The sequence below is a fragment of the Peromyscus californicus genome, unplaced genomic scaffold, assembly GCF_007827085.1.
Source record: "Peromyscus californicus insignis strain IS unplaced genomic scaffold, ASM782708v3 Scaffold_20__1_contigs__length_68692818, whole genome shotgun sequence".
Lineage (NCBI taxonomy): Eukaryota > Metazoa > Chordata > Mammalia > Rodentia > Cricetidae > Peromyscus > Peromyscus californicus.
Window position 1 is genome coordinate 30,604,362 of NW_026294503.1, and position 13,706 is coordinate 30,618,067.

A 13,706-nucleotide genomic window follows, 5' to 3' on the forward strand; every position below is an offset into this window, starting at 1 on the left:
TTAATAACTTCCTTCCAGTGTGGTTTTCAGCTCACATTTAATAGTTTTTACTTCTAAATGTTCAATTTGGGCTTTACGTATATCTTTTGGGTTTTTTAAACATATGGAATAAAATAATGAAAATTGTTTTATTGCCTGTTTGATAATTATACATAAACATCCAGTTCTGGCTTGATTTCCATTCATTGATTCCCTCCTTCGTTATCAATCATAGTTCCTTCTTTTTAATGTCTGGTCATCATTGATGGAATGCTAGCCACATTGAATTTAATTTTGTTAAATCCTGGGTGTTTTAAATTCCTGTGAGTATTTTCTGCATTCATTCTGAAATATAATAAAGCTACAGGAAAATAGCTTCTTTTTTGAATATGAATTTACAACTTTTTGAAGGAAGAACCAGAGCAGAATATAATCTAGGAATAGACATTTAACACTACTGAAACCATTAGCCCCTGCTCTGCCGAGTGTCCAGTGGACTGTGATGTGTTTTAGTCAGCAAGGGGTCACACGCTATTTTCGGCCCATGTGAGTTGCGGATACTGATTAATTCTGATGGTTTTTCCCCATCACTAGTTTCTCATGTGCATGTGCTGATTGGATATGCTGCAGCTCTCCGAGTCCTTCTCTATGCTGTTCTCTTCTCTATGTATTACGCTCTGCAACCTCTAAGCCACCTTGCTCTCTGCTGACTCTTCATTTGTCTATTCTCAAGGCAAGAAGTCACCATGTTTCAGCTGGGTTCACCTCCCTGAGGCATGAGCTGAACAAAGCTCACAATATCCCAGGACTCAACGTCATTTGCTTCCTACCTCTTGGGAATCGCTGTCTTCATCGATTGGGCTTCAGTATCTTGAAAACTACTGTTGCGTGTGTTATGTTTGTTTGTTTCTGTTTGTCCCAAGTGGAAAGGGAGATCTTGCCTGTTATTCAGCAGAAGGATGCCTTCTTTCTCTTACACATTGTTAAATAGACAGTAGGCTCTGCCCTGAGGTCAGTCTTTGGGCAATTTCACAGTAACATTATAATATTTATCTTCTACTCTTAAAAAATTTATAGATGTGAAGTGGTTTGAAACATATCCTAACTGGAAAAATTAAGGTACAAAGAACGGCGTGTGTGTGTGTGTGTGTGTGTGTGTGTGTGTGTGTGTGTGTGTGTGTACTAAGATGATGCCATCAGTATGCATGATGTGGCTGAAAGGAAAGACTTGAAGATTGGATGGACTCAAAGATGTGACTCCATGATGCAGGACACAGACACCCAAACCTCTACTGGAAAACCAGCTCTCTTGGACCATAGCAAACCCTGGCCACTCTTACAAACAGTGATCTTCTTGGGCAGATAGGAAACAAAGTAAAGAGGTTTGTTTCTGAAATGAGCCTCCTGAGAACTATGAGTAAGTTCTCAGGATTGAAGATGATAACCCTCTGGGTTTACACATGTGATCTGCATTCATTTTATAGAGTGGTGTCTTTTCCTTCCTCAGTTGGAACATGGCTTCTTTTCACCCATTTCCTTTATCTTCACTCTTTTCCAGTAAGTGACAGGATTCCAATTTAGAACTAAGTTATTTTTTGCATCATATAACAGCTTTGTGTTTGTAGCAGATCATCCAATTTGGTAGCGTGCTTTCAACTAGGCATGGTTTCTCAAAGGATGATGTGCAAACATGTTGATAGCAGAGGAAACCAAGGCCCAGAGAAATGGCATGTTTGGCTTGGGGACAGACCCTTGTGAGTGCTGGGAGCTAGATTAAGCCTTTAGAATTTCTGAATGTCTAATTTCTTCTAGTTTGGCAGACAGGAGCCTAGAGAGAAACACAGACGTGCAGACTGAAGTAGCAAACTATAGTTCAAGTCAAGTGGTTGTTACAGCTGACGAATTAGCTCTTTGAGTGTAGTTTGCTGACTCTTGAGTAATATGATTCATCAGTTGTACAGGAAGGCTCTAAAACTCCACTTTATTCTCATTTGATCTTTCTAATTGTATTTCTACTTTAGAGTATATTTATTAACACATTTCCACTTTTGAGTATGCTTATTTATAATATATATTGATAGTACACACAAGATCTTTTAGCAGGAAATAATAAGTAATGCCAGACATTTAATAAGCAGATCCTGTTTTCATGCCAGGTGTTCCCTAAGTTCATTTTGTGAATATACTTACTTTATTTTCATAACTTCTCAGTGAGAATTACTTTTATTTTTACTTTATAGTTATGGAAACCGAGGCATAGAGACAAAATTGTGTGATCATAAAGCATGCCCACCCTGTCCTTAGAGCTAAAACACAAAAACAAACCCATGAATGCCTTGGTCCTGAGATGTGAAGCTCAGATATGTATCCAAGTACAGAGTGTTGACTTAAAGTGACCGGGGACACAGATTAGCATACTATGAACACCTGCTTCATGCCAGACACATGCTATGTATTTGCCAAGTAAGTAGACAGCAAGTAGTCATTTTCCCGCTTCATAGATGAGGAAACAGACCAGGAAAAGTAATGGCTGACTTGATCAGAAGTGAAATTCAGCTTAGCTAGCTTTGACTACCTGCATCTTAGCTTTCCCTTCCCCTCAATGTTGGGGTACCCACTATGGTCTCCAAACCAAGAAGTTCTTAGGAAGCTGGTATCACACAGAATCTTAGACACTGAGGAGGAGCCAGGCTGTGTGGTCTCCCCCATCCGTTCTTGCACATCCCCAGGAAGAGTCTGGTTTTGCCTTCTAGGACTAGGATAAAGAATAAGGCACCTAGAGCACAAGTGCCTTTACCAAGCCATTGTAACTGTATAAAAGAGAAAGAGAGGACAGGAAGGAGTGAGAAAGAAGCAAAGCAGTAAGTTGGGAGCATGACTGAGCAGGCTACTCTCCGAACACTAGTTTTATTATTATAATATGGTGGCAGCAGCAGCCTCTCCTTTGTAAGTGTACATGGAGGATTCAATGGTTTCCAGTCCAATTCTTAGACCCAGAGAGACTACCTAGACCTTTTCTCTTCTCACATGCTGGAGAGCTCTCTGAGTCTGCCACCTCTTAGAGGAACATGCCTATCCCTGGTCTTCATAATATGGGATTAGTTGGGGGTCTTCCAGAGCTACCAGCTATTATTTTTCCTGGCCTAGAATTTCTACTCTAATATACACAGGTCCAGACTAACAGATTCTGTAGACTGACCCTAAGGCCCATGGATTGAAAAATGGCTCTGTGGTCGAGAGAGAGGGCTAAACATGCATGATGACGACAGGCATCCTGATGGGATGTCTTCAGACCCAGTGGTACTCTGGAAACTCTCCCTACCACTTTGAATTAAGTCTAGCTGTAGTTTTCTGCCTTTCTTTTTTCTATTTTATTTATCCCCTTCCTCCCTTCTTCTTTCCTTCCCTTCTCTTCCCTTCCCTTCTCCTTCCTTCTTTCCTTCCTTCCTTCCTTCCTTCCTTCCTTCCTTTCTTCCTCCCCTTCTTCTTCCTCTCCCTCCCCTTTAACACTCCTGGAGCAGTACATTTACTTGACCACAGAGACCCTGGCACATTCTCCTGCAGGGTTCATAGGTGAGCTTGGACAAAATGATTAGCAGAGAAAGAGATTAAAGAAATAGACCAATGGATAGTCAGAAAGGTGGAAAAGGAAGAAAGGAAAAAGAATGGAGAGAGAAGGAGGGAAGGATGGTTAAGGGAAAGCTGCAGAGGAGGGAGCAGGAAAGAGGATGGAGAAACAGAGGGCATGGGGAAAGGTAAAGGTGGAAAGGGGAGAAGAAGGAAGGAAGGAAGGAGGAAGAGGCAGAAGGAACATGGGTTCTGAAGCAATCTCTAAGACCCTTTGGCCAGTCCTGTGGCCCTGTGCTGGTGGAGGTATTCACATCCACCTCTCACCACTGGGAGCTTGCAAATAAATACCTCTGGGTAGGAGCAGATATCTGTAAACACAGCTGAGGAATTGAAAGTCAGGTTCTTCAAGGGTATCGACTTGTCAAAATCACACCACAGCTGCGGATTTAAAAAAAAAATAAAAGAACAACAACAAAAAACAAAAAGACACAGGAACAACAGTCAGTGTGAGTGTTGGGAGCGGAGCAGTGTGCTAGCAGCTGCTGGCCTTCAGTCAAAGCCAGGGGTAGGAGGGCCTAGAGGGGCTTGCCTGCCAGGAGGGAGGCACCAGTTCCTTTCACCTCTTTTATTTAAAAAATAAGCACTGGCTCAGAAAAAGCTTTTGTAAGCTAGTCACGAAACTGGGTTAAGATGGCTGTTTGCCCTGTCACTTTGGGACACTGGAGTGTGTTTGTGGGGCACAGAAGAGAGCTGGAGAATGGGGGAAGAGGTCTGTGGTGAATTTGTAGCCTGTCTCCAGATACAAAGCTGGGAGAATTTCAGGGATCCGAAGGGGCACGTTTTCTAGAAAGATTATTAACATTGGAGTGATGGGCATCCACTAGGGTAGGTGTTACTGTTGAAGGCTTTTTGGCATTCCACGGTCACATCCATTGAGTGAATACCTCCTCTGTGCCAGACACTTTGTTAAAAAGCCCCACAACCATCTTGTGAGGTAGCTGCTGTTTTTATCCCCAGTTTACAACTGAGAAATATGAAACTCTGAGAGGTAAAGTAACTTGTCCAGGGCCACCACGCCGGTGACTGATAGAGCTGAGAATCAAACGCAGGTCTATCTGACTCCAAAGCCTCCTAGCTTCCTGCCATACCAGGGATGCAGTGATCTCAACCTAGAGCCTTTTGGGGTCTTTTCCAAATCCTGCATTCCAGAAAATCTACTTCATCAAGAATGGAGATCCTAGCTACCACTTAACTTTATGTGGATCAGCGACTCCGTATGCATCAATTTCAATTGCCTTTCTCTATACAACATTCAATGGATGACCACATCATGAGATGATGTTTTCCCCTTTCTTTGTCCCTTTGAGTCTTTTACAACAAGGTCAACTACAGAGCTTAAATCAGTGAACTAGAGGCAGTCTAAGCCTCTGAGTCAGATGTCAAACAACTTGAAGAGTCTATAGCTTGGGTCACTGAATGCTCAGGGACATTAGCTCATGGCCCAAAGAGCACAATGATACTTTTATCCACAAGATGATGCCTCAAGTAGACTGACTCCACATGCCAAGGTTAAGACCAGAGTTAGATCAAGCACCTCTAAAATCTAGCCTGGGCCAGAGACAACACAGACTGTATATATGCAGAAGACACTGGTTGCTCTCATGGTCTGACTATATAGAGAAAACAAAACCATTGAAATGTGAATTGTCAAATTAAAAATAACCATGTGTATTGTGGCAGTTGGGGTTTCATCTGATTTCTATGTGCCGCATCAAATATGAGCCCTTAGAAAGTCATAGACAAGGTACTCAACCTTTCTGAAGTGCAGTTTCCTCATCCATAAAATATGGAAAATAATACCCACCTGTTGCACCTAGTAGGTACTCAATCAGTGTCAGCTATTTGATTTTCATTTCCCCCATCCTGCCCAACTCCCAGAGATGCATTTTAGCATATTAGGATGAGCACAGATCATGGAGTCAGACAGACCTTATTAATAAGCTATTTCATATCTCTGAGCCTCAGTTGCCTCTGCCATAAAGTGGGGATAAATGAGACTTACCTCATAGGGTTTATATGGGGATTAAGTATGAAAAATATATGATGGTCTTCCTTCAGTGCATGGCACATAGCAGGTAGGTTCTGATACTTAAGAAATAAATCACAACTTTTATTTACCATTATAATTTATGGGCCACTGACAGTATAGAAACTGAAGGCCTGTGAAGGTCCTTTGGGGGTGACTAAGCTCCCCTGGTGGGTTAAAGATAATTTTCCCACAGTAAGATCCACAGTTCTGACAGGGGTCATTATTTTGCCCTCCATCCCCAAGCTTGGGGCTGAATGGGTACATAAATATAAGGAAGGGCCATGCAAGAAGCTGCTGGTTCCATCAGCTCTTAATTCCTGACTCTACCCTAGATCCTGCAGGGCTGAGGGGCTTGGAGGATGCTTACGATATTTAGGATGGCTCCCAGGAAGTTAATCAAGATGGAGGCAAAGATGATGACATTCCGGGCCAGATAGGTCTCATTAATCCAGCAGCAGGTTTTGCGGAGGACGAGGGGCAGACACTTATAGTCCTCTGCTGTGGTGATGAGGACCAGGGCGGAGTGCAGCATGATCAGAATGGAGAACTGGATGGTCATCGGCATCAACCTGTTGGAAGCACAGAATGCAGGTCATGTGGGCACGGGTCATGTCTTCGCCACCGAAACAGCCCTAGTAACCTTGTTCTTGTTTTTCCTTCCCCATCCTGTGTGCAGTTCCTCTGTGAGGAACATGAGATCGTTGGCTTGATTTGTTTCTTCTCTTCTTTTTCCCCTTGTCTTTCACCTCTCCCTCCATTCCTTCCTTTCTTCCTCCCTTCCTCTCTCCCTCCCTTCCTCCCTTCCTGCCTTCCTTTCTCCTTCTCTCCCTCCCTCTTTCTCTCTCTCTCTCTCTCTCTCTCTCTCTCTCTCTCTCTCTCTCTCTCTCTCTTTCTTCTTTTTTTGGGGGAGGGGCATGAATATGTGTGTGGTGTGCATAAACTTTGTATGCATGTTCACATGTATGTAGGTGCAAATGTATGGTGTGTGTTTGTACATACACACAAATGTGCATGGAAGGTAGAGGCTGGCATCAGATGCCTTCCTTGATAACTTTCTGCCCTATAGTGAAAAATCTCTCACTAGAACTCGTACCTTGCCTATTCACCTATTCTAGGTAGCCACGTTGCTCTGGGAATGCCCTGTCTTTGCTTCCTGGGTGCTAGAATTACAGTGTCCTGCCACTCCCCTCTGGCGTTTACCAGGGGATCTGAATTCAAGCCCTCAGTCACACTTGGATGACTATTACTTTACCCACCGCGCCTCAGCCCCTTTTATATGGTGTCTGCTGCTAAGACATCCCACCATGGCATTTCATCAATGTCATTACTCTGGCTGTGGAAGAAGCCCACCACATCCTTTTCCTTCTCATGGAAGGTTTTATGACTCTTCCTTTCTTCATCTACCCTCCTACTCACAAATGAACTCAGTATTCATTTGGGTTAATGATTACTATGGTTTTATGAAATATATTTATGTCACTGGATCTATAAGTAAGAGGTGTAGCTTAGGGCAAGAGTAAGTATTCCTTCCTAAGTCCTCAACATTCCTTCTGAGATTACATCCTAGGCTTCCAGATTTTATGAGACCTCTGTCTCTTGGAAGCCAGCATCTATTGCAAACCTCCACAGGGTGTCAGGGTGTCTCCATCAATGTAGGAATCTATTAGTAATATTCTGTCTTTGACCACTTTCTCTCCTATCAACCACTTCATCACAAAGCATGTTTATTCCTCTCCTTGGGACTTGATCCCTTGTCCTCTATTCTGTGGCTGTTTGTGACCTACACTGGCATCTCTTATCTTCTTACTTTTCAGCCAGTAAATTGTTGCAAGTTATTAAAGGGTGCCTTTGTAGAAGAGGCCAGAGAGTTTCTGTCTTCTCCTAAAATTATCTGCCTTAAGATCTTCCATATACCAGTTCTTTATACAACTGTATTTACCAACACTCACGCTTACCTTCCTTCTGCCTGAATGATGATTGAGCTCTATGTGCCAGAATGATAGGGCCCTTTTATATGATATCTAATCTCCATTCCTAAAAAGAAACAAACAGGAATTTTTTTCCTCCAGATGAGGGTTTAAAGCTCACAGGAAGTTAGCTTTTCAGGGGTAATTCAGTTGATGAGTGTTGATGCTGGAATTTAAAGTCCTCAATGCTATATCACTTTACTCCCATTCTAATCTCTTTGGGGAGTGATATGCTCATGTTTCCAGTAATTATTTTTGCTTCTGTGGTTTATAATGCTATATATTTGTTAAATAAGCTTTCTTCTCATGCATAGAGCAGGCATCAAGATGCTAGGACTAAAACCATATCTTCCATATGATCTATGGGATCGTAACCTAGAAGAGCATATGGATATACAAATGACAAAATAGTATGATTTGTGGTGATCCATAACAAGTCATAAAGAGCTCTTATTTGGAAAGCAAGAAAGGGAATCCAGGGAGGCTCCAACAAGGAGATGACATTTGGGGTCAACCTTGCAGAATGAAGAGAATTTTATTTTATAATGTAGAGATAAGGGAGAACACGATCAAGGCAGCAAAACAAGCATTGCCAGTGTGCTTGGAGTTTGCTAATGACCTGTCTTAACTAATGTCACTATTGCTGTCATAAAACACCATGACCAAAAGCAAGTCGGGGAGAAAAGGGGTTATTTGGCTTATTCTTCCACATCATAGTTCATCACTGAAGGAAGTCAGGGCAGGAACTCAAGCAGGGTAGGAGCCTGGAGGCAGGAACTGATACAGAGGCCATGGGTAAGTGCTGCTTGCTACTTTTCTTCCCCTGGCTTTCTCAGCCTGCTTCCTTATAGAACCCAGGACCACCACTCCAGGGATAGTAACATGCGGAATGGACTGGGCCCTTGCCCATCAACCACTAATTAAGAAAATGCCCTACAGACTTGCCTACAGCCAGATACTTCTCAAATGTGGTTCCCATCTCTCTAATGAGTCTAGCCTGTGTCAAGTTGATATACAACCAGCCAGCACACAACTCAAGTTGCAAAGCTGTTACGGTGGACAGAAGTTGCTATGTGTTATGAAGCTTTGCCCTGCAGGCTCAAGATTTCAAACCAGGGAAGGTCATAGTCAGGTATTGGAAAAACAGCTGAAAAACTGTTTAGAAGAAGATTTGGATAGTTGAGACAGGACTCAGCAATGGAGGAATACAGGGAACTAAGGTTCAGAGAAAGCTGTGGGGACAGCCTAGTGAGAGCTATGTGGGTGTGTATAGGAGTGTTCTTGGAAATAAGGATGGCAGTAATGTTTTTATCATCTTAACTGGGTATACTTAGCAAATGAAGTGATTAGGGGAAAGTTAAATATTTGTTTGCAAATATGTTGTGCACAATTAGGTACTGGAAGGACAATTAGTTGTGGTTTTCTGGGCCTGCAGTGATGGTTGAAGATCTGGCAATGAGAGAATTGGCTGAGGAAGACTGTGCACAGTGGAGAGTAGTAAGGTTGAAGATGAATCTATCCAGAAGCTGGTGGGCTTGACAAAAAATGAAAGAATCAAAAGGATTTGAAGAAACGTGGTCAGACACATCAGCACCACTCATGGTATCTGAGGGTGAGAGGAGGAGAAAATGACAAAGAGGAAGTAGCCAGACACATCAGCTTCCTTTGTCCCTGGACTTGGGGTCATATCCCATGTTCTAACAAGCCACCGTTTCTCCATAAGTCAAATCAAAACAACTACGTTAACAATGAAAGGCAGAAAAAGAAAGTTTATTCAGTGTGGTCGCGTTGGCAAGAGATCTGGTGACTCTCATTCCTCATCCAAGCCTGTCTCCAGAGTCTTAAAGTAGGGTTGAGGTACTTAAAAGTGAGAGTCAGAGTTAAGTGTATCTAAATGGACCAGCATTCTCTCTCCGGTATGGTTGTCTGGGGGGCTTCCTCCGTGGCCCAGACTCTATGCTGTCTCTCTTCCAGCATAAGATTCCTGGGGAAATTCCACTTTCTTAGGGTCCAATATTTCAATATCCTGATCACCAGGAGGGGGATCCAAAAGTCTCTGCAGAATATTATTTCTTTTGCCTGCCAGACAGCTATACTTTTACATAGTCAACTAATGGGAAGGCTAGAAAATGATAGTCCCACAGCCTTAGCTGTTATTTTTAGAATTTTCAAAGTGACACTTCAGATTTTATGGATCACCTGCATAAGGAATTTCTGTGGGAATTCTGGATAGGAAGAGCAGGTTTGTGCAGCCCTGTGTTCCTGGAGAGCTCGAGGCAGATGGGACTCCCTCCCCCCACCATTGGAATGAAGAAACACCCCCTGGGAAGGCTGCGGTACTCACTGGCACTCAGCAAAGCCATATGAAGAACACAGGTGGATCACTTTGTCAGACAGCTCCACAAGAGAAGAAGCCAGTTGCTCAGCTGGCATGTCTCCATGATGTGCAGCAGCCACTGAGACTAAGCATGGCCCTTGTCCAAGGGTGAGGCAGAGGTAAACTGGGAAGAGCAAGTCTGAAAGATGCCCAGGCGATCTGCAAAGGCTTAAGTGGCCACCACTTCAGGGTATATAGGGACAAAAAGGATGGCTCTTGGCTTTGTAGTCTGGGCTTTACCGTCCTGAGCTGAAGGTTACTTTCCTATACTACTGCTTCTGTGAGGAGTTTAATGGGGACATGCCTTGTTCATCCTGTAGGATTCAGTTGTACTTCGGGGTCTTCCATGACCAAAGAGATACAGAGAAGTGTGCAGGTGGTCACTGAACGGTTATTGACCTGGGTTTTCTGTGTAGAGAGCGATGCCCCCGCTCAACAGCCTCTATTGGAAAAAGACTCCCACCCATGGCCCCCAGCAAGGCATGTTTTCTACGTTCTTCCCAGACAAGGGGCATGCTAATGCTTCCCTTTTGCACTTGTGGATATGTCTTACACTGGTGTTTCCCAACATCAGAGCAGAGGTCTCATACTGTGGTTTGATGACAGTTCTCTGGGCAGGTGGAGATTCAAGGAACAAGCATGGAGACTACATGGTTTCTTGGCTTAGTCTATCCCAGCTGCTGCCACAGGTTTGCATAGTCTTTTGTTTGGAAATCTATAGAACAAACGCTTTGTGGTGCACTTCACTCTTAGGCTTTTGCATAATGTTTTCAGGGAGCAGGAGGTCATGAGGGCATACTGAAGATTACAGGTAAGGGTTTCCACAGAAAACCACCTAAATGTGCCACAACCCTAACTGACATTCTTTTGGTTTTACTGGGAAAGGGGAAATGATGTGAAAAATTGGCAGAGTAACCCAGGGATAAGACAAGAGCCTCCTATGTTTGAACCTGTAGTTCCAAAAGGACCCTATAGCTCTCAGCCTCGGAGAAATTAACTAATTCCTCTGAGCATCATTTTAAAAAACCTACAAAACTGCAACTTTTAGCCTTACATTTTAAAGAAGTCTCTGAGGTTAAATAGAGCAACCTATTTACTCTATTCAAATAAAATAAAAGAGTCTCTTTCTCTTGATGGTGAAGTTCAGAATATTAAAGGTATTTAAAGATATGTGAGAAGAATATTGACTCTAAGACAGGCTTTCTCTACTGGGTTCTGGTACTACATGTAAAATTCCTCTGAAAGTTTTTTTTTCCAGCATCTCCTCAGTGCTCATTTATTTCTGCACACACAAACATTATAGCATCACATTGCAGATTTCATCTAATTATAGAGCCATCCAGGCATCCAGGGGTTCTGATGTTGCTTTTGCATTGTTGCTGCACTGGAGAGCCAAGGAAACCTTTCATTTCTGAAGTCGAGTCTCCAAAAGAATGACAAGGGATTTTTCAAACAGCCCTGTCTGGGTCCTCTCTGGACATAAAGTTCTAATTACTCTCTGAAGTCTGTGTTTAAAATCCAGATCTAGTTGGTAGTGCAATGTGACATTTGCTGGAGAGGCAGAGATCAGTGGAGAGGCGTGGTCAGTCCACAGCAGCTTGTGGTTCAATAGAATTCAGAACCTCAGATTGTACCCAAAGACGACATTTGTATGAAACTTCAGAATCTGCAAATAGCCTGTGAGTGCAATCTCACATTTGATCCTGGAGCAACTCTGAGAGGTTGGTATTCTTAGCTTGTTCAATAGACATGTCATGTGGCTTGGGAAGGAGAAAGGAGCCAGAATTGCCCCCAAATAGACATGGTTGATTCACTTGTGGTGGTCCTGAGAAGAGGACACTTTTATTTCCATTCTTGAAAATATCTTTAAGATATCTATTCTGTTTTTAATTATGTACATATGTGTGTGTAGGTGTGTAGATGTGTGCCCATGGGTGCAGATACCCCTGGAGTCCAGAAGAGAGTTTTAGATCCCTTGGAACTGGAGTCACAGGTGATTGTGAGCTGCCTGATGTAGGTGCTGGGAATCAACTTTGAGTCCTTTGTAAAAGCAGCATGTGTTTTAACTCATTAAGCAGTCTTCCTAGCCACTCACAATCTCCATTCTATAGACAAGGAAACTAGGTGTCAAAGAAGTTAAATATGCAATACCATACAGTTTGTAAGTTGCACTGAAAATGGTCAGATCAGTCCTTTCTATTCTTCCTACCCTCCCTTTCTTGCTCAGCATTCTCCTTCCTTTCCTCTAGTTCCCTCAATAGTTCTCTCCCTCCCTCCCTCCTTTCCTTCCTTCCTTTTTCTCTCTTTCTAATTAGTAGTACACATGCAGATATAGATAAATAGTTTCTATATTCTCAAAAGGTATTTTCTAGTCCTCCTTTAGTTTACCCTTCTGGGAAAGGAACATCTGTGAACATGCAACAGTAAAGCAAAAAACTGGGCTGGCACTATCTACATTTGCCAGGGTCTATTAATGTTTTTTTCTCCAAGGACAGGAAGGAAATTAGCTGTGGTCATCAGAGTAAAGATTACTTTCTTAAAATATTTGTTACAGAAGTACAAGGGAATGGAACCTACTCTGTGTCATCACAAAGCATCCATCAGTAGCAAACTCCGTTGAGGAAACAAGCACATGCTAAAAAAAAGCTTTGCTGTCCTGAAGGCGAATATGCCATTCAGGTCCCATAATATGAAGACTGCCTGCTCAGACTTCAGCTTGGCAATCTCTTCCATGGCCACGTTTTCCTGGTCACTAAGAAAGTGGGGTGGGAATGGTGGCTGTAGAGCAGTTATAAGCTGCATTTGGAAGTCAAGATCAAGATATATACTCCCGTCCATCTAGCTGCCAAGAAAGGTTCCAAGTCTTTTCTCCAAGGAGTCACGATATCAAGCCTGGCTTCCTCTCCTGGTCTCTCCAGGTCTTTTCATCGAAGATGTGGCCATGTCTCCTGTTTGTATGGATCCCATTCTTTCATGTTTAGTGCCTACATCCTTTAACTCACTAGGGGTGGGAAAATGGCACTACCTTAGTTCTACCATTTCCTTATTATTATTATTTTTGGCTGGAATACTTTGTATGATGTTTCTTCTCTTTGATTGTTTGGCCATCTTGTGGTTCAGTTCATACTGAAGAGATGGAAAATGTTTTTAATTTTTTTAGCTGCTTCTGCCTTTAAAATACATTGTGAACTTATTGAAACTCAATGTATTTTCTAGGTTTTTACTGAATGTCTTATTAGTTATTCATTCCAAGGCTAACACTCCCCCATTTTATGACAATTATAGCTCTTTCTGTGATCCTTGATGTCTTCTAACATGACTCTAACAATGTTTGAAGGCCTTTTTTTATAGAACAAATTATTCCAGTATTGTTTATCCATCAGGTGTCTTCAGAAGAATGTAAAGAATAAAATATATGATTGCAATAGGAGATATATTAGATTGGCTTACAGTATGAGAGGCTGAATAGTCCCCACAGTGACTATTTGTGGGATGGAAAACCAGGGGAAACATTAGCTGCTCAGGCAATGAACTGCTCAGAACAATAAGAATCAATGGTGCAGCCCTGGCAGAGGTTAGCCTGAGATACCCTGAAAAGTTCAAGTTCATGTTCAAAGATTAGAGAATATGGGGTCTGATGTCCACAGCAGCAGCAGCAAACACATCACTTGACAAGAGTCAAATATATGGTAATATGAACTGGCTCTATCTGATTTTTGTTTGA

At 42.5% G+C, this 13,706-nt stretch overlaps 1 protein-coding gene across 3 annotated transcripts in view; it reads right to left on the reverse strand.

Moving 5' to 3' along the window:
- Window positions 1-13,706, reverse strand: part of Adcy8 (adenylate cyclase 8) — a 225,049-nt gene that overhangs the window by 43,358 nt on the left and 167,985 nt on the right. For 2 of the 3 annotated variants that reach the window (XM_052747909.1, XM_052747907.1), the window contains 2 exons: window positions 6,006-6,207; window positions 3,898-3,987 (listed from right to left, as the gene is read on the reverse strand). In XM_052747909.1, the coding sequence (XP_052603869.1) occupies window positions 3,898-3,987; window positions 6,006-6,207 (292 nt within the window). The remainder of the gene's footprint in view (window positions 1-3,897; window positions 3,988-6,005; window positions 6,208-13,706) is intronic. The other variant, XM_052747908.1, reaches the window with a different exon arrangement.